Below are 25,302 nucleotides of genomic sequence, written 5' to 3'. Positions count from 1 at the left end.
CCATCACTGATGCCTTTTGCAAGGTATGCTGCAAGCGCAGCACACTGATTTAAAGAAGCAGACTGCCAAATGCCATAACGTGCTATTCTGGGAAGAGTCAAGCTATTATCTGGGGCAGACTGGAAAACTAAACTGAATGCAACTGCAATTAAATAACGAGAATGAGCATGTGCATCCTGTCACCGTGACCTCCAGGCCGAAGCTCAATAGGAAGACAAGCAGCAGAACATGCTGGAGAGATAAGTGGTCAGAACTGGAAACTGATAAGCTCTGAAGTACAACGGACATACTGGAGAAAAATTGGGCATTTGCTCCTTTGATGCTCATATTAGAAATACGGCTGAGTAATATTTTAGCATTGAAACTGCTTCTGAATATTAGCGAATCTTTTATATCCTTGAAAATGTTAATTGAAACCAGTCAAATTGATGATAAAGAGGAGGAGGATTCAACAAGAGGAGGTTGGGGCCACTGATGGATACATCAGTTATATAAAAACCACATCTAACATCATTCAACCATTCATCCAGTGTCTGTGGCAAAGAAGCGAAGGCCATTGTCGATTTAATAAGGTACAAGCGATCAACAAACTAGGCCCATTTGTGACATTTATTGAACAAATACCATGTTTGCTTTGGGGCTAACTGGTAGTAACTGTTGTACCTTTTGCTGGATGTCTTTCGGAGGGCTGAAGAAGTGAAGGCTGTCGTTTGTTTATTGAGACCGAACTTATTATATCCACAGAGACTTTGTTTAGTTTTTGTTTTCATGATTCTTTAACTGTGTAGTTTTGACTCCTATTATTGTGGTGCGTTCTCCTGAGTTGGTTATAAGTTGATGCTGGCACCAGGTTCGTTGGAAGTTGAAGGGACATATTGATTTAACGTTATTTGTCAGCTAGCGTTTTGTACTTTCTTGAACTAACATGAATGGTTATAAATTACAGGGTTGATGCTGTTCAGTATTGTCTAAGTGGGTTCCCTCTATTATATATGTATGACAACTTTTGAGTGGAAACTGTTAATATAAATAACTTTGATTTGTTAACCACACCCTCAGTGTTCACTCACACATACCACACCCTTTTCACTAACACCATTAACTGCTCCTCTACCACCCACTCAACACCTTCTATCACTCACCACTGCTCTCCCACTACAAAAAGTAACATAAAAGGAGAAGAAACAAACTAATACAATGGCTCTCCTACACTTAAAGGAAGCTTTCTATACATTAACTACTTTGGTTCTTCTCTGGTTATCCGTCCTTACATCCTACCACACACAACTTCATCTCACCTATCCAACTCAGTGGCAAACAGAAACCACAGCCAATACACTAAAGCTAACACACTTCCCTATATCTCCATTTGACTGTACCCCAACTCAACTCCACCCCTATGTTAATTATCAACCAGTAAACAAAATTAACCCCTACTTATCCCAGAAACAAAATAAAATACTACAAAAACTACTTAAGCTTTACCTATACCTAACTCTAAAACTCTCTTGCTGTGAAGACATATACCCCAATGCAGGACCCATTACTTCACTCCACCCAGACCTAACCCAACTAAATCCTCTTTATAACAGACCAACCTCCTCTCTTCTGCTCTTAAACATTAATGTAAGAAGTATACTTAACAAAGTTCAGGACCTCCATGCACTATTGGCATTATACAAACCAGATTTAGCCATACTTACAGAAACTTGGCTTAGACCAGAACACTATGATAATGAGATCATACCCCCTGGTTACAATATTATACGGAAAGATAGGCAAGGGAAAAAAGGAGGAGGTGTAGCCATTCTGTTTCAAAATAATCTCACAGTAGAACTGCTTAACTACAACTCTCAAGATGTCAATGACATAGAACTCATTCTTGCTAAATTAAAACTAAACTCTAGCTAACACATAGTCATAGCAAGTGCCTATATCCTCCCAGGAAACAATACTGACACTATGGAGAACCTGCTACACTGGATAACTATCTCCCATCCTCATGAGACCATACTCCTAGGGGATTTTAATATTGACTGGTCTGACTATACCAAGTATGATCCCTCTACCCACATTAACCTACATGGGTTTACCCAAGTCATAGATACCCCCACAAGAGTTGATAAGAAAACCAAATGACAATCCATCTTAGATTGGATACTTCTGTCTAACCACACCTTGGCAAACCAGGCAGGCTGCCTACCTGACAATTTAAGCGACCACCAACCAACCTACCTTATTAGAAATTAATCCCAACACTATAACCAACCCATCCTCAGAATAGTTCACAGCAAAAAAAGCTTCAAAACCAAGGATCTAAACAATGAACTAAAACACTGTGACTGGTCTCCCCTTAAACACCTACCCCTAGATGAGGCAGTAGACTACTTTAACTCAACCTTTCTCAAAATCCTAAACCGTCATGCACCAGCCTGTACCTTCAGAGTAAAAACTAACTATGCCCCCTGGCTAACAAAAGAAACCAGAACCATAACAGAACCATAATGAAAGATAGAGCTATAGCCTGGACTCAATTTCATAAACTTAAAAGCACCACCACAAAATAAATCTTCTTAGTACTCCGGAACATGACCAAAAAACTTATAAAACTCAATAAAACCAATTACTATAAAACCTTGCAAGACAAACACACACACAACCCTCAAAAATTCTGGTCCTGAATAAATAGATTACTGCATCCAGGTAAAACCAAAACTCCCACACCCATAGTACCAACTGACGCTGAGGACATCCCTACCCAATTCAACAAATTATTCACCAAAACAGTCCAAGCCTTATCCAACACCCTAAATAGCACCACCATTCCCACTCCTTCACCAACCCCTACTACCCCTATTACACAACAACCTCCTCCACGCTTCTCCTTCTCCCCAGCACCCACACAACTCATTACTAAACTCCTCAAGAAATTGAAACCTACCACACTGGCTGCTGATAAACTTCCCGCTGATTTCCTTCAGCTATCAGCTGATGCCATATCTTACCCCATGTCTATCCTCATTAACAGATCCATATCTGAATATGAAGTACCTAACCTCTGGAAAATATCTCATATTATTCCACTCCACAAAGGTGGAAACTCCCTTGAGCTCACCAACTACCGGCCAATTGCAATTTTATCACCCCTATCAAATATACTTGAAAGAGTCGTACATACACAACTAATGAAATGCCTTCTAGAAAATAACCTTATCAGCATCACAACATGGATTTCGTCCCTCCCGTAGTACCACAACAACCCTATTATCCTATACCAACATAGTCAACACCCACAGAAACAACGGACTTTTTGTATCCTCTGTTTTCTTAGACTTATCCAAGGCCTTTGACATGGTCAGTCACAGTATGCTTCTCAAAACTCTATCTACCCTCAATCTAAACTCCCTCACTATATCATGGATCAGCAGCTATTTATCAAGCCGACAGCAAGCAGTTCTATGGCAGGACCAACTATCCTCCCTTCTACCTGTATTTATTGGAGTCACTCAAGGCTCCATTCTAGGTCCCTTACTATTCTCCATATTTACAAAGCAGATGCTGCTTCCTCTCCTTCTGTCTCTATAGTGCAATATGCTGATGACACTACTATCATTTGTGCTGCCCCTACCCTAAGCAAGCTACAAACAATAACACAACACAGCTTCACTCTGGCTGAAGCATGGTTTTCTACCATAAAACTTTTACTCAATCCCAAAAAAACAAAACTAATTCTCTTCAGCTCAGGTAGATCCCCTGCACTCAATGACTTCATAATTAACTCCAAGGACAATACCTCAATCACCCCAACAGCACACACTAAACTCCTAGGAGTAGAAATTGATAACAAACTCAAATTTAATATACACATAGCCCAAACATTCAAAAAAGTTCACAAAAAACTAGGTCTCTTGTATAGGAATAAGCAAATCATGACCAATTATACCAAAGCCACCATTGCCAGAGCCCACCTATTATCCACCCTACTGTATGCCTCACCAATCCTGACTAATCTTCACCACAGCGAACAAAGCAAAATGGCATCTTGCTATAACAAGATTGCCAAATTTGTCACAGGTGCCTCTAATAGAGCCCACCACTGTCTTTCCCTCAAACAGCTCAACTGGCTTGAGCTGCCTCAATTACTTCTTACCACTCAACTCTCCAAAGCCCACAAACTATATTACCTCCCAAATAAAATTCCCATTTTACAAGACCTAATACAACCCTATACCACCACCCGAGCCTTAAGGTCAACAGACCAAAATCACATAAATGTCATCAAACATAGGAATGAGGCTGGCAAATCTCTTTTTGCCTGCTCTATAGCAAAAGTCTGGAGCTCACTTCCAAAGCACATAACTTCTACAGGTTCTGCTCCACAATTTAAAAAAACTACTCAAAACCCACTACTTTAACAACTGGCTATGCCCATGTGACTCCCCAGGCTAATCCACTACATTTGCAGTGATACAATGATTCTACCAAGGATCACGTAATACTGCCTAACCTCTGTATATTAATTCTTAACTAACGATGTTCTATTCTGTTCGTATTTACTTATTCATCTCTGAAGACAGTTAAACATTTACCTACATACAAGTGGTATGCTTCTGGAATGCAATAATTGTATCTATACATGTATCTGTGAAGAAATGTAAAATATGTTCTTGTATAATTGTTTGTTTGTGTCTTTCAGCTTTTCCCGGTTAGGGGTCGCCACAGCGGAACTCCGGTCCACTAATGATTGGCAGTAGATTTTTTACGTACTGGCTTGCCGGGCCTAACACACAACCTTCAATGAAGGAACACCCATTCACGCATGTCGCTGCACAGAAGACGCTCTAACTGAGAATCAAACGGGCAATGTCTAACTGTGAGGCGACTGTATGCATTTAGGAGAAAGTGTTGTAATTCAAAAAATTGTTATTTGTTAGATTGTTTTTTAAGTGGAGCTTTTCTCCCCAGGCCTCCACTGAAAATGGACCTGTGTCCAGTCAGACTTTCCCGGTCAACAAATGTAAAATAAAATAAAAAAATAAAATAAATGTGGGTCTGTGTGTTTATTTTAATATATGTGTGATATGTTTAGTTTGATGTTGTGTGTGGTACTGAAAGCCTGCTTGTTATCTGTAGTATCTTCATGTCAGAGTTTTGCCTCCAGTAGCATTAAATAGCTGTATTTCTCACAAATTGTGCCAGTGTGTATGAGCAGTAGGTGTTTGTCAGTAAACGAGTCAATTGCTACATTGTCTCAGCATGCCCATTTCAACCAAGCTGGATATAGAAACTGTTGGAAAGTGCAGATTCATGGTTCTGAGTGTTTTCTAATGCAGGCTGAGGCAGTAGTGCCTCTTAGGTTTGGAGTTGATTACTGGAGGTGCTATCTGTCTGGAAGTGAAGTTAGTGCTGGTCTGAATAGAGCTGCATTCCACTAGGAATCAGTGGATCTTCATTCCTTTTGTCATCAGAAGCAAAAGAGTAACATTATTCCCAAATTGCTTCCTGAGAAGTAATTTTAACCCAGATGTTGCAGGATTCAGTACATTTGCCATAGTCTTCTCTTGGTAGATACCCTGGATAGAACTTACAGCAGCTGCACACAACAGATAGCCAACCTACACAAAGGACCTGATGAGTTTCTCATCAACACTGCAACCAGACCACTCAGTGAAGTTCCATACACCCAGCCCAATCAGAGACCAGCAGGAATCTAGGGTCTATATCAGTCCGTCGAAACGGCTAACGATCGAACACCAGATGTTTGAACTGTGAAGTTCGAACACTGATTATTGCGAAGCTGCAGAACACCAAATACTTTCCCAGGGAAAGAATTCAGTGGGCTGTTTCTGTAGCTTCGTGATTATCAGCACTGTGGTATGAAGTTACGAGTCGGGTTCAGGTAAGTGTGCGATTGTGTGGAAGTTAGGGTTAGGGCCGGGTTAGGTGAGTTAGGGTTAGGGTGCGGGCAAGGTGAGTGTGCGATAGTGACAGACTTTAGGGTTAGGGTGGGATAGGTGAGTTAGGGTTAGGGTGCGGGTCACGTGAGTGTGAGATAGTGATGGACCTTAGGGTTAGGGTTTGGGTTAAGGTTAAGTGGATAGATAGTAGTTCATGTACAGTACAGTGATTATCAGGACTGTGGTATGAAGTTATGAGTCGGGTTCAGGTAAGTGTACGATTGTGTGGAAGTTAGGGTTAGGGCCGGGTTAGGTGAGTTAGGGTTAGGGCGCGGGCAAGGTGGGTGTGCGATAGTGACAGACTTTAGGGTTAGGGTGGGATAGGTGAGTTAGGGTTAGGGCGCGGGTCACGTGAGTGTGAGATAGTGATGGACCTTAGGGTTAGGGTTTGGGTTAAGTGGATAGATAGTAGTTTATGTACAGTTTAGTGTAGGGTTAGATGTAGGATTTTAAGTGTTTGTGTGTGGATTGCTGTTTTTTTGGTGTGCTTGTGTTGTGTGTGTGTTTCTTGGAACAGCGATTTTTTTTCCCTGGGAAAAAAATCGCTGTTCTAAGACTTCAATGTTTTTGTTCTTCGTGGTTAGAAGTGTGAACATATGGTGTTCGAATTTCAGCCGTTTCGGTGAACTGATATAGACCCGGAATCAATGCCCCTGTTCTCCTTCTCTCACCAAAAGCAAAGCATTAATCCCAAGATAGCTCCTAAGAAGCAATTTTCAGGTTTTCCAATGATTGGTAATCTTAAGGAAGACTCGGAAATAATGTCCCCGCTGCTCCTTCTCTCAACAGGAACAAAACAGAAGTGCAAATACCAATCTGATTCCGGAGAAAGACTTCCTAGGCTCTCCAGTGATAGGTAGTGTAGTCTTAAATATTGCAGATTGCAAATATTACAGATTTTAAAAGAAAGATGGAAATAAGGATTAATGCTCTGAATATTGCAGTGTATACTGAGTGAGATAACATGAAACAGAGGCTAACTCAAGCTTTAAGAATCTAATGGGATTGCCTTCCAAGTTTGATCTTTTAGTGCCAGGTAAATAAGCAGATGAGATGAGACTGGGAGGAGATTCCAAAATTAAATTTACAGTAAGCGCAGACAGCTCAAAAGCTACTGAGTATAAAAGCAAACCATGAACTGGGCAGGTGGGTGGGAAATATCCAATGCAGTCACACACCAGCAGTACTCTCAAAGCATTTTCAGTTAAATAATGAAAATGCAGCTAAATAACAAGTCCCGTTTCTTAGCTTCTCTCAGTAATAAGCTAGATTTAATTGTTTTTCAGTCACTGAATAGAAAATGATTTTTTTCTATCTGACCCTAGCCAAGAACTTCTAAAACTCCAAGAAAAAACTTTAAGTTAAACAAAGTTTAAAAGAGCAAAAATCAGAAAAAATAACACAAATATCCAAGCCTTAAATGAAGAAATCCAATCCAAAATCCAATATAGTCACACACCAGCAGCAGTCTCAAAGCACTTAATTTGAAGGTGCTATGCCAAAGCTCAGAAATGATACAAAGAGGTATTTTTTAAAGAAAGGGCATTGGGTGATTTGAGTAGTACAGCCTTTCTGAAGATGTAACATTAGAAAAAGTTTAAAAATTAAAAAAATAAACCATGCATGGGACAAACATGATAATTCTATAGCTAAGAAGAAGAAGCATTAAACAAACTGCAGATAAAGCAGGACCTCATATTCTCCAGAAACCGGAGAAATGGGCAGCGGGTATGGACCGGGAGTCCTGCTGTGTTATTAATATCTGTGTTTCTGCATCTCTGTGGTGCAAGAATGTTTCCCTCTTCCATGTCATCAGGCTGAGAGCTGATCTACCAGTCCTGCTGGAATCCCCAGCTCCTTCTGTCTTCCATAGAATCCCCACACTCTAGCTCTCCCTGTTAGGATTATAATCTCGCTTTTCTGTTTTAGTGACTTTTACTGATTTAAATCATATCTGGGTATCAGAAAAAGGAAAAACATTCTATTCACAATAGAGTTGGTTATGAAATGATGTAATATACAACATAAATAAAACAAGCAGATCCCTCCCTAACAGAGCTTTTAATCAACAAATTCAAGCATTTAAAATATATGTATTCAGAGAATAGCCACCACAAGAGTGCAAAGGGGAAGCTCAGGAGGAATTTGTTGCCTCTATAATAATACTTTTTAAGTTTTTGGTTACCATGAAGAACAAATATTTTTTTCTTGATAAGAAGATGTACCAAATTATAGAGGGCCTAAGAATCATAATACTATATCAAAGAGTAGAAAATCTCAGAAATGCACTGAAATAAAACTATAGCCCTTGCCAGTAGTGGTTTAATTTTGGGACAGTGTCACCAAACACGTGGTTTAATTTTGGGGCAGTGCCATCAAACATGTGTAGTTTAATTCCGGGACAGTGCCACCAAACATGTGTGGTTTAATTTTGGGGCAGTGCCAACAAATGTGTGGTTTAATTTTGGGGCAGTGCCACCAAACATGTGTGGTTTAATTTTGGGGCAGTGCCAACAAACGTGTGGCTTAATTTTGGGGCAGTGCCACCAAACATGTGTGGTTTAATTTTGGGGCAGTGCCAACAAACGTGTGGTTTAATTTTGGGGCAGTGCCACCAAACATGTTGTTTAATTTTGGGGCAGTGCCACCAAACATGTGGTTTAATTTTGGGGCAGCACTGCCAGACATGTGTGGTTTAATTTTGGGACAGTGCCATTAAACATGTGTGATTTAATTTTGGGACAATGCCATCAAACACGTGGTTTAGTTTTGGGGTAGTGCCACCAAACATGTGCTCAAATGCCAGCATTTCCACAGTTATGCCAACAGATTTAACCAAATGATATACTGGAACTAACCTATTCAACAAAACCAAATAAACGGATAAGACAAACAAATATATTTAATTATTCTTTATTTAAATTTTGTGAATCCTTTTCTAATATTGATTTCAAACTCACATGCTTATAATTACCTTTTTCTTTTTTGTCTATACCCATTCATAGGGGTACCAGTGTAGCTGTGTTCCAGTCAACAGGTACAAAACTCCAAAAGGTAACATAGTAGATTTTAGTAAATAAATAAGTCCAGAATAAACCTTCACTAAATTAATATCTGAATAAAGCATTATTTTGTAAATAGCATTTGCAGAATAATTTAAAATTGAGTGTTTAATGGAAGAAAAGTCCCTTATACCTTGCACCCACCATGGTAAACACTAAGAGATTGTGGAACCTTTTCTTAAGGATGATGTCCCACATTCGAGAGCTTTGCCCAGTTGTGCATTACTGCAGATTTGGGTACCAAGTTAAGTAAATGCTGAAATATGTATTTTAAATTTTATCTATATATGTGACTACCTAGCATCTTTTTAGTTGATTTGATACTTCACATTATACAGTTAGATGTCAGAAAGACATACTTTCATGTTTCTCATTGTTCTATACTAAAGACATATTGTATATGTGATTGCAACCATGTTAACAGCCATATAAGAGTGAGTTTAGATGCTTAGTAACACACATGATATAATGGCTGCTGTCAGAAGGTTGATTAATATTTACTGTTGGATATTCAGAATCTGTAAGCATCATGATAGTACATCAGTGATACTTCCCTAGATGTACCTCAGAGAAGTCTCCATTCCACCAGACTGCACGATCATCAATGTCAATGACTCCTTCTGGATGGCTGCTGGTGTCAAACCTGCCAACATGATAGTATCTGCTTGTTCCATTGGGAAATAACTGCCAGTTTAAGATGTCATATGATGCTGGGATATCTCCATTCTCATCAAAATATATCTCATGGCCTGCTGTCGTTGTGAAATGGACTGACTTTAAGTAGTGGACCAGCTTAATGAACATAAGAACAAAGAAATGTACATTAGTATACCATAAACAAAACTCAGAAGGTGCAAAATTTTGCAATACCTTTTTTATAGTTATTGTACATCTCAAATCATTTATATATTTCTTTGACCATGTGCAGCTCCCATACTAGAGAGTAAGGTCATATTCATGCTGTTGGTCTCATATTCTCATTATCTGGTTGGATGGTTGTTCATTTGTATGTTGGTTTATATATTCAATTTCCTGACTACACTGTCGCACTGAGTAAAAAGCCCTTTTCAGAGATGAGAACTGGTGTGAAAGCACCAGTTTTATATATATATATATATATATATATATATATATATATATGTATAAAAGAAATCATTCATGAAAAAGGTAATGCATTGTAGTATGGCATCTAAGAAACTTAGTGTAGCTGATATACAGGTGACTGTAGACAAAACTAAATATATCTATACCAAAGATCAAACACAGCTGGAATAGCAATAAAATATTAAAAAGCTCTTTATTTTATCATAAGCGCTTTTGTGCTCAATAACAAGCACTTCATCAAACAAAATACACTAAAAACTGAAACCATTAAATAGTGCACATCATTAACACTCAAACATGCTTTCTCACCATATTTGAAATATTTTAAGAGATTTGTGAATGATATTTTTTTTGTGGGATGGTCCTGTTTATTTATTACATCAATGTATTTCATACCTTGAGAATACCACTACTTATCTTAGGTTTGCTAATTTCTATTGACTGTTTGGATGTTCATTTATATAACCGTGAAAAGGGAATGTTAGAGATGGGTATATGTAGGAAGTCTTGTAGAAGGAATACCCTTCTACATCGAATGAGTATGCATCCTGGATATGTGTTTAATAATATTGTTAGGGGCCAGGCTTTTAGGATGTCGAGGCTACATACTTATGACAACATGTTTCATCAAGCCATTGATGGTTTACATCATGAATTATTAGCTAGGGAATACTCTAAGCATGACCTTACTTCTACAGATATTGCTGTGTTAGAAGCCAGGAAGAATTCTGCAAAGCCATATTTTTCTAGTATGTCACATAATGTATGCCCTAAAGGAAATAAAGTAGCAGAGGATAGAGTCAGACCTGTTTTGACATATAATAGTGATGTTAATAATATATGTGATATCATACGTAGGAAGTGGCCAATTCTTACATCAGATGAAAAGGTTTGTGATATTGTTGGCTTTAAACCCAAGTTTTGTTGTAAGACTAGTTTGCCCGTTAAGAGACAACTTTGTTATCATCGTGGTAAGCATCCTCCACAAATCTCTAATAGGATGGGCACATATCCTTGTTGTGGATGTACAGCATGTTCATTTATTTCTGATTGTAAAGTATTTGTTCACCCAGTTAGTGGTTTTATATTCACGCCAAGATTTTATGCTGACTGTTCTACATGCTATCTTGTTTATTTAGCTTCCTGCAATAAATGTTCATGTTTTTATGTGGGAAAGACCCGTAGGTCATTAAGGGAATGTCTTTTGGAACATATTGGATACATAAGGAAGAAAGACATTACTAGTGCTTTATATAGACATGTGGCTGATTTTAGTGATCATAGTTTTAGTTTTTAGTATTACAAAGTTTGACTAATAGTATTAGAGGTGGTGATTTATCTAATAAGGTTGAAAAGGCTGAATGGGTTACTACCCTACAGGCACATAGGTTTCCTGGACTGAATGGTAGTATACCTTTAAAACCTTTATTGAAAGATAGTAAATTGATATATTAACCATGTGATTGAGTGTTAATGATGTGCACTATTTAATGGTTTCAGTTTTTAGTGTATTTTGTTTGATGAAGTGCTTGCTATTGAGCACGAAAGAGCTTAGGATAAAATAAAGAACTTTTTAATATTTTATCACTTATTTCAGCCGTGTTTCATTTTTGGTATAGATATATTTAGTTTTGTTTGCTTCTATTTTTGATATACCAGACCTTAACTGCCCGTTTTCAGCTTTTTATTTGTGTTTGATACAGGTGACGGTCTTAGTACACTGGTAACATATGGGAAGCAGTGACTGTTAAGCAAAGTAGTCTATGAGGACAAAGGCATTGTTGGCATGCATACTTACATAAAGGTGTACAGTGACTTATGCTAAAAGCAAAGTACACAATCACGATCGAATAAGTATAAATAAAGGTGATCTGTGCAAATATCATGTAGGAAAACTATAACACAAAAAAATATTTTATATATATATATATATATATATATATATATATATATATATATATATATATATATATATATATTTATTTATAGGAGGACCATCTTCAACTTTTTTGCTACATAGTTAAACAGCTTGTGATTCATTAATGAGTCAAGGGGTTAGGCCTGATGTATTGATGGGAGTAAATATGGAGTGGTTTAAAAGTAAGTAGAATTATCATTAAACTATAACACATGCAGGAGATAGTCATTCATCATTAACAATATTTAACATAAAGAAGCTTACATCATGAAGTTACAGACAGCTGTTTGCTCATGGGCATACCTCTCAACCTCTTAGTGCAAGAAATCTGGACAAAGTCTGACAAAATGTGGGAAAAAGGCCCCAAAAATAGGGACATAGGTCAGTGCTGCTTAGTTGAACAGGATAACATTATAGAGACCCTATCACATATTTTAAATATTGGTCATATAAACTTAGAAAGTTGCTAGACTAAAATGGTTTGCTTTAACATACATTTTCTGAAGGATTTGAAATCTAAAACGCAAATATATGTCATTATTGAGTGGCTTCAATCTTCAGATCATTCCAGTGATTTGCCAGAAAACTACAAATTTTATGAGGAATAGATATTAACTAAAATCAGGACATTCTGTGAATATCTGGACAGTTGAGAGGTAGGCCCATGGGTGAGGTCAGTGTGACCTGTTACTGAATGGAAGATTTAAGTGGCCCCCAAATGCAATGTCATGAAAGGTTTTACAAGTTAAAGGGACAGATGGAAGATTAACATTTGATAACCATAGTTCCCCTGGGGGTCACATGTCCATAGGAGATTGATTAGTTATTTGCATAGCACAGGCATCAACCTAAAGACAGTAGTTAGCTAGAAGTAATACAGTTACAGTGCAATCATTGCTGGATCTTCACAGAGAACGTACACGTCTTAGTCACTTATCAGTGTGTTGCCCAATGTCCATCAGATGTAATACCTGTACTGATTCTGCATTTTGGCTCCTAAAGCTCCTGGGCCTGTCAACAAGAGGATAAGTGAGGCAGGTGTAGCAGAGGTGAACAACTGCCCTAAGTGTTTACAACATTGATATCACTGGTTTTCAGTGGCAACAAAGAAAGAGATCAGAACCAGCCATGTAATTCCCCTGCTGTATGGATATCCTTCTATTTTATTTAACCTGAAGTCTGCTTTGGAATATTAAATAAAAACTAAATATAGGGAAGGATGAATTTCTTTAGAAGCAGTCTTGCTATGGGTAATGGTGACACACGGTGATGGCAATATGCAGATGACAGAATATTAAATAAAAGTTTACATTATCACCTTACTTACATGCAAATATTTTATAGTGTGTTTGCAGATTACAGTGAGGAGTGATTGCTGGATTTTATTGTTGCATTCAATTAAACATAAACGCACATTCAAATGAGTCTACTTCTCTGTACAGTTTTTGACAACTTAAAGCAACAGAATAAAGCTTTAAAGTTTGTGTATGGGGGGAGCTGGCATAATAGTTAAGGTGTTTACCTTACAAATGCAAGGTGCAGGGTTTGATTCTCACATGGGGTAATTGGCTAAGCTTAGAATGGCCTGCAAGGGCAGTAAGCCTAGTACTAATCTATGAACCTAAAATAAAAGTCATTGTTTTGCACAACACCATTTATTTTGTGTGGGAAGTATCCACGTGAAGACACACAAAGGAAACAAGGAATAGCTTATTCATTTTCAGAGTAGCAGTCACATGCAAGGGGTATATTGCATAGGGGGAAACTACAAAGAAGTTAAGAGATGATATGGGGAAGCTAGATAAACATAAATAAATGGGAAAACTGTTAGACATGACAGCACAGTTATTAAGACCTCACAACAGCTAGGAAAACATAGGCTGAAATGGCTCAAACATTCCAGTGTTGGGGTGGGGGGTAAAAAATGCTAGCTTGCTGCCAGAATGGAGGAAAAAAAAAAAGACCGGAGAAACTGTCAGTGAAACATATCATTAGACATAATATAAAAACAGACTAAAGATGAAATGCATGGATGTTTGGCAATTTGTTTTATTTGAGTTTTTTAACCAATGTAGAGCACTGAGCATTATTGACAAATTTTATTCTCTTCTGAGGAGTACACAAAAAATAAACACTCTAGTTTCACAGTCAACGAAAGGTCTTATTTTACAGCACTATTAAACATGCAGTAGAAGTCGCAGACAGATTACATCTACAATAGTTAAAGACAAACAAGTGTACAATTATGTACATAATTGAAAAAAAAAAGTAGGAAGATGGATGTGAGAGGGTAATGGTGAAAATCTGATATGCTATCTCTGTGAGAATGCAGATAGCATGAGTTCTGCAATGATGATATGAACTTTCAGGATCTGTAATGCACAGAGCGAAGTCTACATAGGAGGGACAAGAGGACTTTAGAGAATGGAGCTTGCAGGAGCAACAGACAGACAGACAGAAAGAAGCACAGCATGCAACTTCAGTAATGGCATTAAAAGTACTAAAATGGTCCAAAAAGTTGGGAGGGTGGCTTAATGGTTAAGGTGTTTGCCTTACAAACACAAGGTGCAGGGTTTGAGTCTTACAAGGGATAATTGGCTAGGCTTAAAATGGCTCGCAAGGGCAGTTAGCTTAGTACTAATCTATGAACCTATAAAAAAGAGAAGATAAACCACTGAGGGAAATATCTGTGAGGAATGTGTCTGAATCATGTAGATGTTCATCTGGTAAAATGAGAGGCCTGCAACTCCTTGGAACTCTGAAAGAAAACAGAAAGATCATGAATAAGTTGTGTCATTTTGTACTAGTAATGCATTATGTCGTAGGCAAGTCAGCCCTATTTACCTCTGTTAAATTGTCCTGATGAATATACTTATTCTGTACAGTCTAAAACAAGAAAAGACAAGTCTTAAAAGAGCTATTACCATGAACTCTGAAGTAATGAAAGTAAACTGTGCTTCACTTACCTGTTAAAATTAGGTTTATTCCTTGAATCTGTGCAGGAGAAAAGGGGAGATTAATGACCTGTACCTTTTGAAATGAAAAGTGTACATAGGTAAACACGATGACAAAATGTCCAGTTAAACATTGAAGTTTCAGACTTTTTCTGTTTCACCTGTACAGAAGAGAGGGAAGACATTTATTTATGATTACTGCACTATAAACAGCGGCATTGAATATGAATGTTAATGACCTAAATTATGACATTTTGTTAAAGTGATACCTGTCAACCTCTTAGTGCAAGAACTCTGAACAAAGCCAGAAATAATGGGGGGACAAAGGCTCCAAATCAGGAACAGATTTTAGACATTATGCTCTTATAAACTTTGAAAATTGCTAGAATCACAGGGTTTTCATAAACATGCATTTTCAGAAGAAATCAAAGTTTGAAACTCAAATCATCATCATCATCATCATCTTCTTTCGGCTGTTCCTGTTAGGGGTCACCACAGCGGATCACCTGTTTCCATTTCTTCCTGTCCTCTGCATCTTGCTCTGTCACACCAAACTCCTGTATAATCTCACAACTTACTATTGCCCACAAAATTCTGTACCAACCTGATAACACCCCTATACTATCACAGCTTTTACTCCCTTATAACAATCTTACCTCCCTTCGTTCCTCTTGTAAATTCCTGACCAAACCTATAAAGGCTCACAACTTAGCTGGTGACTCTCTATTTACTAATACTGTAGGCCGAGTATGGAATTCGCTACCTAGGGATCTAACTCTAATCACATCCCTACCCCTCTTCAAACAACAAATCAAACTGTACTTCCAAAATCACTGGCTTTGCTCATGTAATACACCAGACTGATTTCTCCCCCCCCACCTGACCTTTAACCCTACATTGTGCGTAATACTTAGCAATTTCCTTTCTTTCTCCTTCCAGTCCTTCGATGCTCTGATCTACTTCTCTCTCCTCTCCCATCTCCTCTTGTTAGTCCTTTTCTTTTCTTGTCTTACTTCTTAACTACTGTCTCCTCCCCTTATCTTACCTAACACTATTCCTCCTACTTCTCCTCCCACTTGTACTTTTATCTTATTATAGCAGAAGATTTAATGTATAGCCTGTTTGTATTAAGTAAGATGCTTTGAAACTGATTTAACTCTAGTCATGACTACTATTGAGTATGTGCCTTAATTTTTGTTGATTTTATTCACCATTTTTTATTATTATTACCAATTTTTATTACAAATTTTCTTTATTTCTTTATTCTATGCGTTATTATTATCATGTCTCTTGTTATGTTTTATGTGGAGCTTTTCTCCCCGGGCCTCTACTGAAAATGGAAATATATCCAGCTAGACTAGCCCGGTCAACAAATGTAAAATAAATAAATAAATAAATGTCCTCTCACCACATCCATAAACCTTATCTTAGGCCTTCCTCTTTTCCTGTTACCTGGTAGCTTCATCCTTAGCATCTTTTCCAAATATACTCAGCATCCCTCCTCAGCACATGTCCAAACCAATGTAATCTTGCTTCTCTGGCTTTGTCTCCAAAGCTTCCAACCTGGGATGACCCTCTAATATACTTATTCCTAATCCTGTCCACCCTCGTCACACCCAGTGCAAATCTTAACATCTTTAACTCTGCTACATCCAGCTCAGACTCCTGCCTTTTTGTCAATGCCACTGTCTCCAACCCATATAACATAGCTGGTCTCACTACCCTCTTGTAGACCTTCCCTTACCTTTAAATTTGAAACTTAAATTATCTCATTATTTAGTTTATACATTCCTCAATACTTTGTCTTAAACCAAAAATTTTAGGAGGAACTGACAAGAAAAATGAAGGAAAAATATAAGAGGTATGGATGCAGTTCAGGTGATAAAGTGATATAGCTCTATAAGCCTGAAGTTAATAAAGGTGGCTGTATTATACAAATGATGTGTGGTAATATATGCTCCTAAGTATGTGAGATGTTGCACTCATGAGGGTCACTGTGACATAACCTAAGGCACATAAGGATGTACAGTGGTGGCCGTTGTAACATATTTTTGTGGCCAATCTGGCCAGCTAGTGATAGACATTAAAAGGGTCTATATCAGTTCACCGAAACGGCTGAAGTTCGAACACCATATGTTCAAACTTCTATGCACCTGGCCAGGGATGTTTTTGAGGTACTCCACACACACACACACACACACACACACACACACACACACACACACACACACACACACACACACACACACACACACACACACACACACACACAAATGTGCAGAAAGATGCTACTGATGCTTGTTTGCCTGTTACCTTAACCAGATGATGTTGCTTCCTTTCCTGTGCATGGCTAGCCTCTGGCTTCTGTCACAACATGGTGCTGCAGTGAAATTAACCACTGTGGAAGGAAGGTTCTGTACAACATTCTCTTTTCCCTAGCTGAGCATTCCGATTCCCAGGCTGCTAACTGAACTTACATCACCAATAGTACGGTCAGGGCTTGGACCTCTGCATCACCAGGTAAGGCACAAGGCTGACTGCAATAACTCTATCTATTGGAAAAGCAGCTGCAAAGATATATGTCATCAAAAATGTTTTTTTGACAAAAATATTTGAGATAATCAGAAATTATGCCTGGCAAATTCCTTTACTAAAACATGTTATTAATATTATGATGCCTTTCTGGATGACTCAAAAAACTATTTTATAAAAAACTGTAGTACTGCTGAACAGTTGAAATGTTATTGCCATTTACTCAGATAAAAAAATAATTTATTAAAATAAAAAAATGTTAAAAGGTTTATGAACATTGGAAAAAAGAGAATAAACACTCACTTTGCACCCTTTTAATTCTGAGTAAATGTAGAATGACTCTAGTAAAATGGCATAAAAGAGGATAGGGCAGAAATGAATCCATAGGCTGTGATTGGACTATTGTAAATAGGTACTAAGCAAAAATGCAAGTAAAAAAAGAAAAGAAAAATACTTACAGAGACTTAAGTGTTTGCGTTATGTTTTGAAATGACTGCACATATTAAAAAAAACACAAGGTATAAAACCGAATAACATTCTTTAATAATGGACAAAAATGGTTTGGTGCTTTCATTTCACTAATGACTCAGATTTCATCAGAACAGTTATAACAGACAATCCATTGACTTTTAAAGAACTTGAATAAAATAGAAGTTGGATTATTTATTCATCTAGTTGTTTTACATTTTATGCAGTCTCCAGTAGTTTTCCTTTATAGCCGGTCAATTTGAAATTCATAATTTATTAACCCATCATGGATTTATATGTTTATCACCAAATACATGACCACTGTTAATTCATGACAGCATTGATAAGGTTTCATATTTTATCATGTTTATGTATCTGATTTTAATATTTTGTTTGTTCAGATAATGTTAAGCTGATCATATGATTAGTGTTCTTCAAGTTGTTTAAATACCAAGGGATTTTATATAACAATGATTTTGATAAAATATCTGAATTATTAATATGATGGAAGTGCTACACTATTTTTGTCTGTTATTAAACCTTGTAACTTTTTCTACTTCATCGTTTTATTGTATATGGTTAATGTTTTACATATTTGGTTGCTGGAAGGAATTGTATTCATTTAAATATTCAAACATGCAAAATTATGGACTTGAAGGGGAATTTTAGTAGCAATATTCAAAAAACATTTTTAAGACATGGCGTTTGGTAAGTTGAAGCACTGCATGTCTAAAATGCTAGACTGTGTTCTAATGGCTGAATAAATGTTTGGTATTCTGCAATGCCATTGGCTATGCCACAAATGTGTCATTTCTTATAGACAAAAACTGAAAGGCTCTGAACCTTTAAGCATCAACTGGCCATACATTTACATTGTATTATGATTTTATGATGACTCTTTTGTTGTATGGACTTTGTACTGTGTTGGGAATCAATTCAGGAGCACTTCATTGTTTTTAGAAATTCCACAGAATGGAAATTTGTAGCGGAATGCCAAAATTTAATGAACTGGACATCTTGCAATTCCAGTATGTTCTTTGTGTCTCCAAAACCTGATTACTGTGAAGACTGCATAATTCAGTTATTCTAAAGAATTGTATAAGACACTTTCTAGAACATTCTGATACATAGAAAATCTGGGGATTTTTTTCTGCCATGATTTTTTAATGAAACTTTCTAGCATGTTAACTTTATAATGGAGTGTGGCATGGCACCAAACATTGTGTTTTGGTTAATTATATGACTGTTACCATGAGTCAGCTCCAGCCTGCAAGGAGAAATTGCCAGTTCCGTGCATTGAGTCTGGCAGTTGACCCTCTTGAAATCTTTTCCTGAGCATTTTGTTTTGTACTTAGTGTGTGCTGCTTGTGTGAGCAGAATGAATCAATACTGGACTTCAGATTATGTGGTTCACGCACTATCATTGGCCTCTAGTTTGTGCTGACATCTTGGAGACTCTGGCTGCCTTTTAAAAAGGGCTTGAAATATACGACAATCATCTCATCATTTTGTTCTGTATATGATTTCTTAAACTATTTTGTACTTGATCCAAGCATTGAGACTTTGTGATCTTAATTTTTTACATAATAAGAAGTAATAAACTCTGGCAGTATTCACTGATTAATTTGCAATGATCCATGAGTTATGAGGGACAAGTCACATATGAGAGGCAACAGCAGGCACTGTCTATAAAATCAGGAAGAGTTGCGATGGATGGAGTGTCTCCATATGGGGGGAGGCTGTTGGACAAAGCTGGGAGGGACACTAGACAACACTAAGGAGAATTTTAGAGTACCATTTGGACTCACATTAAAAGTTATTGGAGCAACAGTTTAATGTCATGATGCACTTTACAAACAGTAAAAAGAATAAAACTGTAATGACTGGCATTATTGTCTGAGTGTAAACATCCATGTACGAGGAGAAGGAAATAAAATAAAGGGATACAGCAGGGATGTTCTCTCAACTCAGGGATGAATAAGAGATGTGTGTGTGTGTGTGTGTGTGTGTGTGTGTGTGTGTATAAAAGAATGAATCAGGGGCAGTACCTGTGCCAATGTGATGCATGGGCTGCCATTGTTGAGTACTACAGGAAATTGTTATATTGGGCAATTCAGTAACATGCAAATTAGCTGATAATGAGGTATTTCCCCGTTGCAGCTAACATGGCTCTGAATTACTATTTCTGAATTCTTGAAAATAGTAACTTTTGTCTGTAGCTCTTACCATATATGGTGGGGTTCTGTCTGAAGTTCTGGGTATATGTTTATTTTTAAGAACATGTAATATAGATGAATTATATATTTTTTTATTTATATGAAATTACAGATTTTTTAAAATGTTGCTATTATTTATGCATGTATAAAATTAAAGTTTTAGATGTCATTATTAATAAGGATTTATTGATTTATAGATTTAGTTCTAATATTTTTAGGAAGCCAACTTTCTCAAATACATGTTTATATTTTAATAGCTGTCATCCTAAATGGCAAAGATGAAGTTTAGTGAAAAGGCAATTTGTTAGACTTTCTAGGATTGTTCAGAAGACAATTTGTTCTTATTTTAGTTACATGGTCATCCACGCTACCTGGAGAAACTGAGGTTGAAATATTGTCAATTAGCAATACAAAATATGCACCTATCCTAAAAAAGCTTATTGTTTACATGGATGAGTCCAAGTTAATGGCAAATACCCTGGGGTCTAATATGTTATTGAGGTATACAACATAAATTCATTTGATCAGGTGGGTATAAATAGGAAATGGCATGCTGCTATTTCTTCTGAGGACTAAGTCATAAGCTATGTTAAATACTCTTGTTTATGTTTAAAAGAAACAGAAATATTATGGCTATACCTCATAGTCCACAGAAACATAGCTCAATGTTTATTAATAATAAGAAAAAAAGAAATGTCTGAGTGTGGATTCTTTGTATCTTTATCTTTGGGGGACCTTCTGTCACTATCAGTGACTACCCTAGGGTGATAGAATGTAATGGTGTATTTAATTGCCAGACAGTAGGGGTAGAATATGCTGCCCAATGTTCCTCCTAAGATTAATTTCATATTGAGAATATGAGAGGATGGCTCCAACTAAAAATGTATGAACATTTTTATGATATTAAAAAGAAGATATGAACAATGTATGAACATTTTTATGATATTAAAAAGAAGATATGAACAATGTATGAGCATTTTTATGATATTAAAAAGAAGATATGAACAATGTACTTTATAAACATTCTTTGTTGGGTACAGATTATAATAGGTTTACATTTTTTTTTAATAATTTAGAGAAAATCATAAACACAATCGAGGAGGATGCTGGTGAGGATAAAATTAAACACAGAACTGTTATGGCAAATTAAATTAAAGACAGGGGCATGTAGCCAGGATTAAATTATTGTATTTCTATTTCTATTTCTTGTGTATTGAAATTTAGAGTAGCTAAATTATAAGATCTAAAATAATAAATTATACATTGTAGTTTTTATATAAATATTTTATTGTAATTTTCTTATGTAATGTATAATATTTTATTCAGTCACACAACATTATTATATGATTGGTTACATGGTATTTAATGAAAATATCATTTTATTATAAAAAATGTAGCCCATAAAAGAGTTCGACAAAAGCCCTTAAATTAATTGAACAAGTAAACAAACAAAAAAAAGAATAACATAAAGAAACAAGCAATTTTCCATCAGCTGTAAAATATTTTGTCAAAGAACATCAGATTAAACATTCTTACAGCTGACTTTTTATTGAATGTGACTAGTAAAAAAGAATTTTGTTGAGTAGAGAGCAAATGTTCTATACCTCATTAAAGAGATATGTGCTGTCTGCAACCGAAAAGTAATTTGTTCTAATGCTAAGTTCAACAAATCTCATAATAAGTGGCAAATCTGGTTAAAATACTGATGAGAATGTTATTGTACTTAACGCCTTTCAACCAAATGTATGCATGCATTTATGCATATATATAGGTGACTGTGTATATCTTATGACCTGGTTATCCAGTGAAGTTATGCACCATTATCAGTAAAGGCTTCTAGTGAAGCAGCAACAAGAGAAACTTACATAGGATGTAACATGGTTCTAAAGCAATGTTTGTGCATATGCTCAGTGAGTAATGAATCATGTCATAAATGTCAATGCAAAGTTTGATAGTTATATACACGCGTGCACACACACACACACACACACACACACACACACACACACACACACACACACACACACACACACACACACACACACACACACACACACACACACATATATATGTGGTGCGTGTGTGACTGTGTATTTCTTTAGATTGCCAGTAAACCTTTTTTTTTACAGCAAATACATTGAAAAATGTTCATTGGCAATGAGAAACATTTAAGGCAAAAGATCCAACAAAACTGATCACAAATGTAAAAATCTTATATTTGAGATCACACAAATACTGAATTTTAAGCCATAGGCATGATGTGTGTCTCCCCTCACCTGTGACTTGCTTGTGGTAAAAACATTACTGTAATTTAAAGTGCTGACTGTCGGAATACCAATAGTAGCGTAGAAGCTAGCGTTGTAGTGTTTCTAAATGGGGGTATGTCTCTTTACATATTTATGGGAAGTATCTAAAGTAATATGGTGGGTGTTCTGTCTGCTCCCAGCAGTAGTGGCAGTGTGTACAGTACTGTAAGGTAAGTAAAAGTTATATGATCTTTTCCCACTGTAGTGTGATCCTGGCGTAAGTATATGTATGGGTCTACTACGGTTGATTGAAAACTGAATTGATTGAAAATGAAATTACTAGGACCACTTCACTGAAAGCTCACTTCACTGAAAACTCATTTCTTTGAAACTCATTTTGTTGAAAGTCATAAATGGCCTTTTCCCCACTGTAGTGCGACCCTGGAGTTAGTATATAAAGTAAGGGAGTGTATGGGGGGCACAGCCTCCCAGATTGGGGGGTGTGGGGGCATAGCCCCCTACATATCATAAACATTTTAAACTATACATAGTGATACTTACAAGTGCAATAAATATTTCCAAAAGTGAATATATAACCAAGATATGTGGGGGCTTTGCCCCCCACACTCCCCAATGTGGGGGATGTGCCCCCAACCCCTTACTTTATATACTAACTCCAGGGTCGCACTACAGTGGGGAAAAGGCCATTTATGACCTTCAGTGAATTGAGTTTCGGTCAAGTGAGTTTTCAGTGAAGTGAGCTTTCAGTGAAGTGGTCCTAATAATTTCATTTTCAATCAGGTAAGTTTTCAATCAACAGTAGTAGACCCATTTATATTTATATATATATATATATATATATATATATATATATATATATATATATATATATATATATATATATATTTATATATATATATATATATATATATATATATATATATATATATATATATATATTTATATATATATATATATATAAATGGGTCTACTACTATATATATATATATATATATATATATATATATATATATAGTAGTATATATATATATATATATATATATATATATATATATATATATATATATATATATATATATATGGTATATATTTAGTATATAAAATACACACACACACACACACACACACATATATATATATATATATATATATATATTATATATAATATACAATATATATATATATATATATATATATATATATATATATATATATATATATACACATATAATATATAATTTATATATATATATATATATATATTATATATATATATATATATATATATATATATGGGTCTAGTACGGTTGATTGAAAACTCACTTGACTGAAAATTAAATTAGTAGGACCACTTCACTGAAAACTCACTTGACTGAAACTCATTTCATTGAAAGTCATAATTTGCCTTTTCCCCACTGTAGTACGACCGTGGAGTTAGTATATAAAGTAAAACCACTGAAAGGAGATGCAAACGAAGCCAAAAAGACCTGGAACCAGAAGAAGTTTGCTGGAAGAACCAAATGAGGGTAAGAAACCAGTAGTAAATCCTCTTTAATTAACGCCAACAAATAAATACGTTTTCGACAAAAATAGAAGTCTTCCTCAGAAAAAGCACACACAAAATGCCACAGTTTAAACACCTTAAATACCTATTCACAAATTCTTAATTAATTAATTATCCAATAAAATAACCACTTTAAATGATTTGAATGGGAAAGAATATAAATCAAGTTAAAACTAACCCTTTCACATGTAGCAGGAATACTTTAAAATTCTTTTAAATATACATAGTAAATATAAAATAATGTTTGCATTATCAAAAAGAATTATGCAAGGAAAAGACATATCTAAAAAACTTTTAAATTAGTTGTTAAAAAATATTATTAAAATGTAATAAAAGGAAATAGTTTAAAAAATTGTAATATTTCCTTTTAAGTAATGATACAATAACACCTGATGTGTCCATACTCACATTACATCAAAGTTTTGCTGCTCTGAGTTTAAAAACAGATATATAAAGTAAAAAGTAATTTAGTATATAAAGTAACTCATGCAGACTTACTCACCTTACACTGCAGACACCAGCCCATCTGAAAACTGCTGTATGATCATGGAAATGCATAACCACGGATTCTCCCATTCGCAATTATGCACTTTCGTGATTTTGAGGTTTTGGCTTCATGGACATGAATTATGAAGTGAAACCATATATATATATATATATATATATATATATATATATATATATATATATATACACATACATATGGATTCACTTCAGAATCTCGAAATTCCAAAACATCGAATGTCATATGATCGAGATCATAAAAACGATGTTTTGGAATATCAGAATTCTGAAACAAATCCAAGAATAAAACAACAATTTAAATGTTTCTGCAGGGGGGGAGGGCAAGCCCCTTTGCACCCCCACACTCCTGCTGCTTAAATATACGAACTCTGAGATCACACTACGTTGATCCGGATGATTCCAGGGAGAAACTCCTCTGTGGAAAGACAACAAGAGCCTCTCTGGCAGATCTTGACCAATGGATGGGAAGATAAGAGAGACCCCAGGGATTACTTCAGTGCAGATATCAGGCACAGATTACTTCAGTGTCACTGCTATTCAGAGGCACAGCAAAATAAAAACTATAGTTTTTATTCAAACTAGGCTAGGTGGCGACATAGACATGGGCCTTGGCAGCTGATAATATGAACCTATGAACCTATGAAACCTGAAACTATGAGGAATATCGAAATGAACACTACATATGCTGAATATCTTGAATGTGCTGCTCTGCAGAAATTCCAATTCAAACTTTTC

At 36.1% G+C, this 25,302-nt stretch overlaps 1 protein-coding gene across 1 annotated transcript in view; it reads right to left on the bottom strand.

Moving 5' to 3' along the window:
• LOC122805981 (extracellular calcium-sensing receptor-like) overlaps positions 1-25,302 on the bottom strand; it is a 122,350-nt gene that overhangs the window by 34,866 nt on the left and 62,182 nt on the right. The window contains exon 3 of the mRNA XM_044076220.1: positions 9,584-9,811. Within this exon, the coding sequence (XP_043932155.1) occupies positions 9,584-9,811 (228 nt within the window). The remainder of the gene's footprint in view (positions 1-9,583; positions 9,812-25,302) is intronic.

Source organism: Protopterus annectens, chromosome 7.part0 (assembly GCF_019279795.1).
Source record: "Protopterus annectens isolate FY-2018-M chromosome 7.part0, PAN1.0, whole genome shotgun sequence".
Lineage (NCBI taxonomy): Eukaryota > Metazoa > Chordata > Ceratodontiformes > Protopteridae > Protopterus > Protopterus annectens.
The sequence above is the reverse complement of the archived record's forward strand: the minus strand, read 5'-3'. Positions and strand labels throughout refer to the sequence as shown.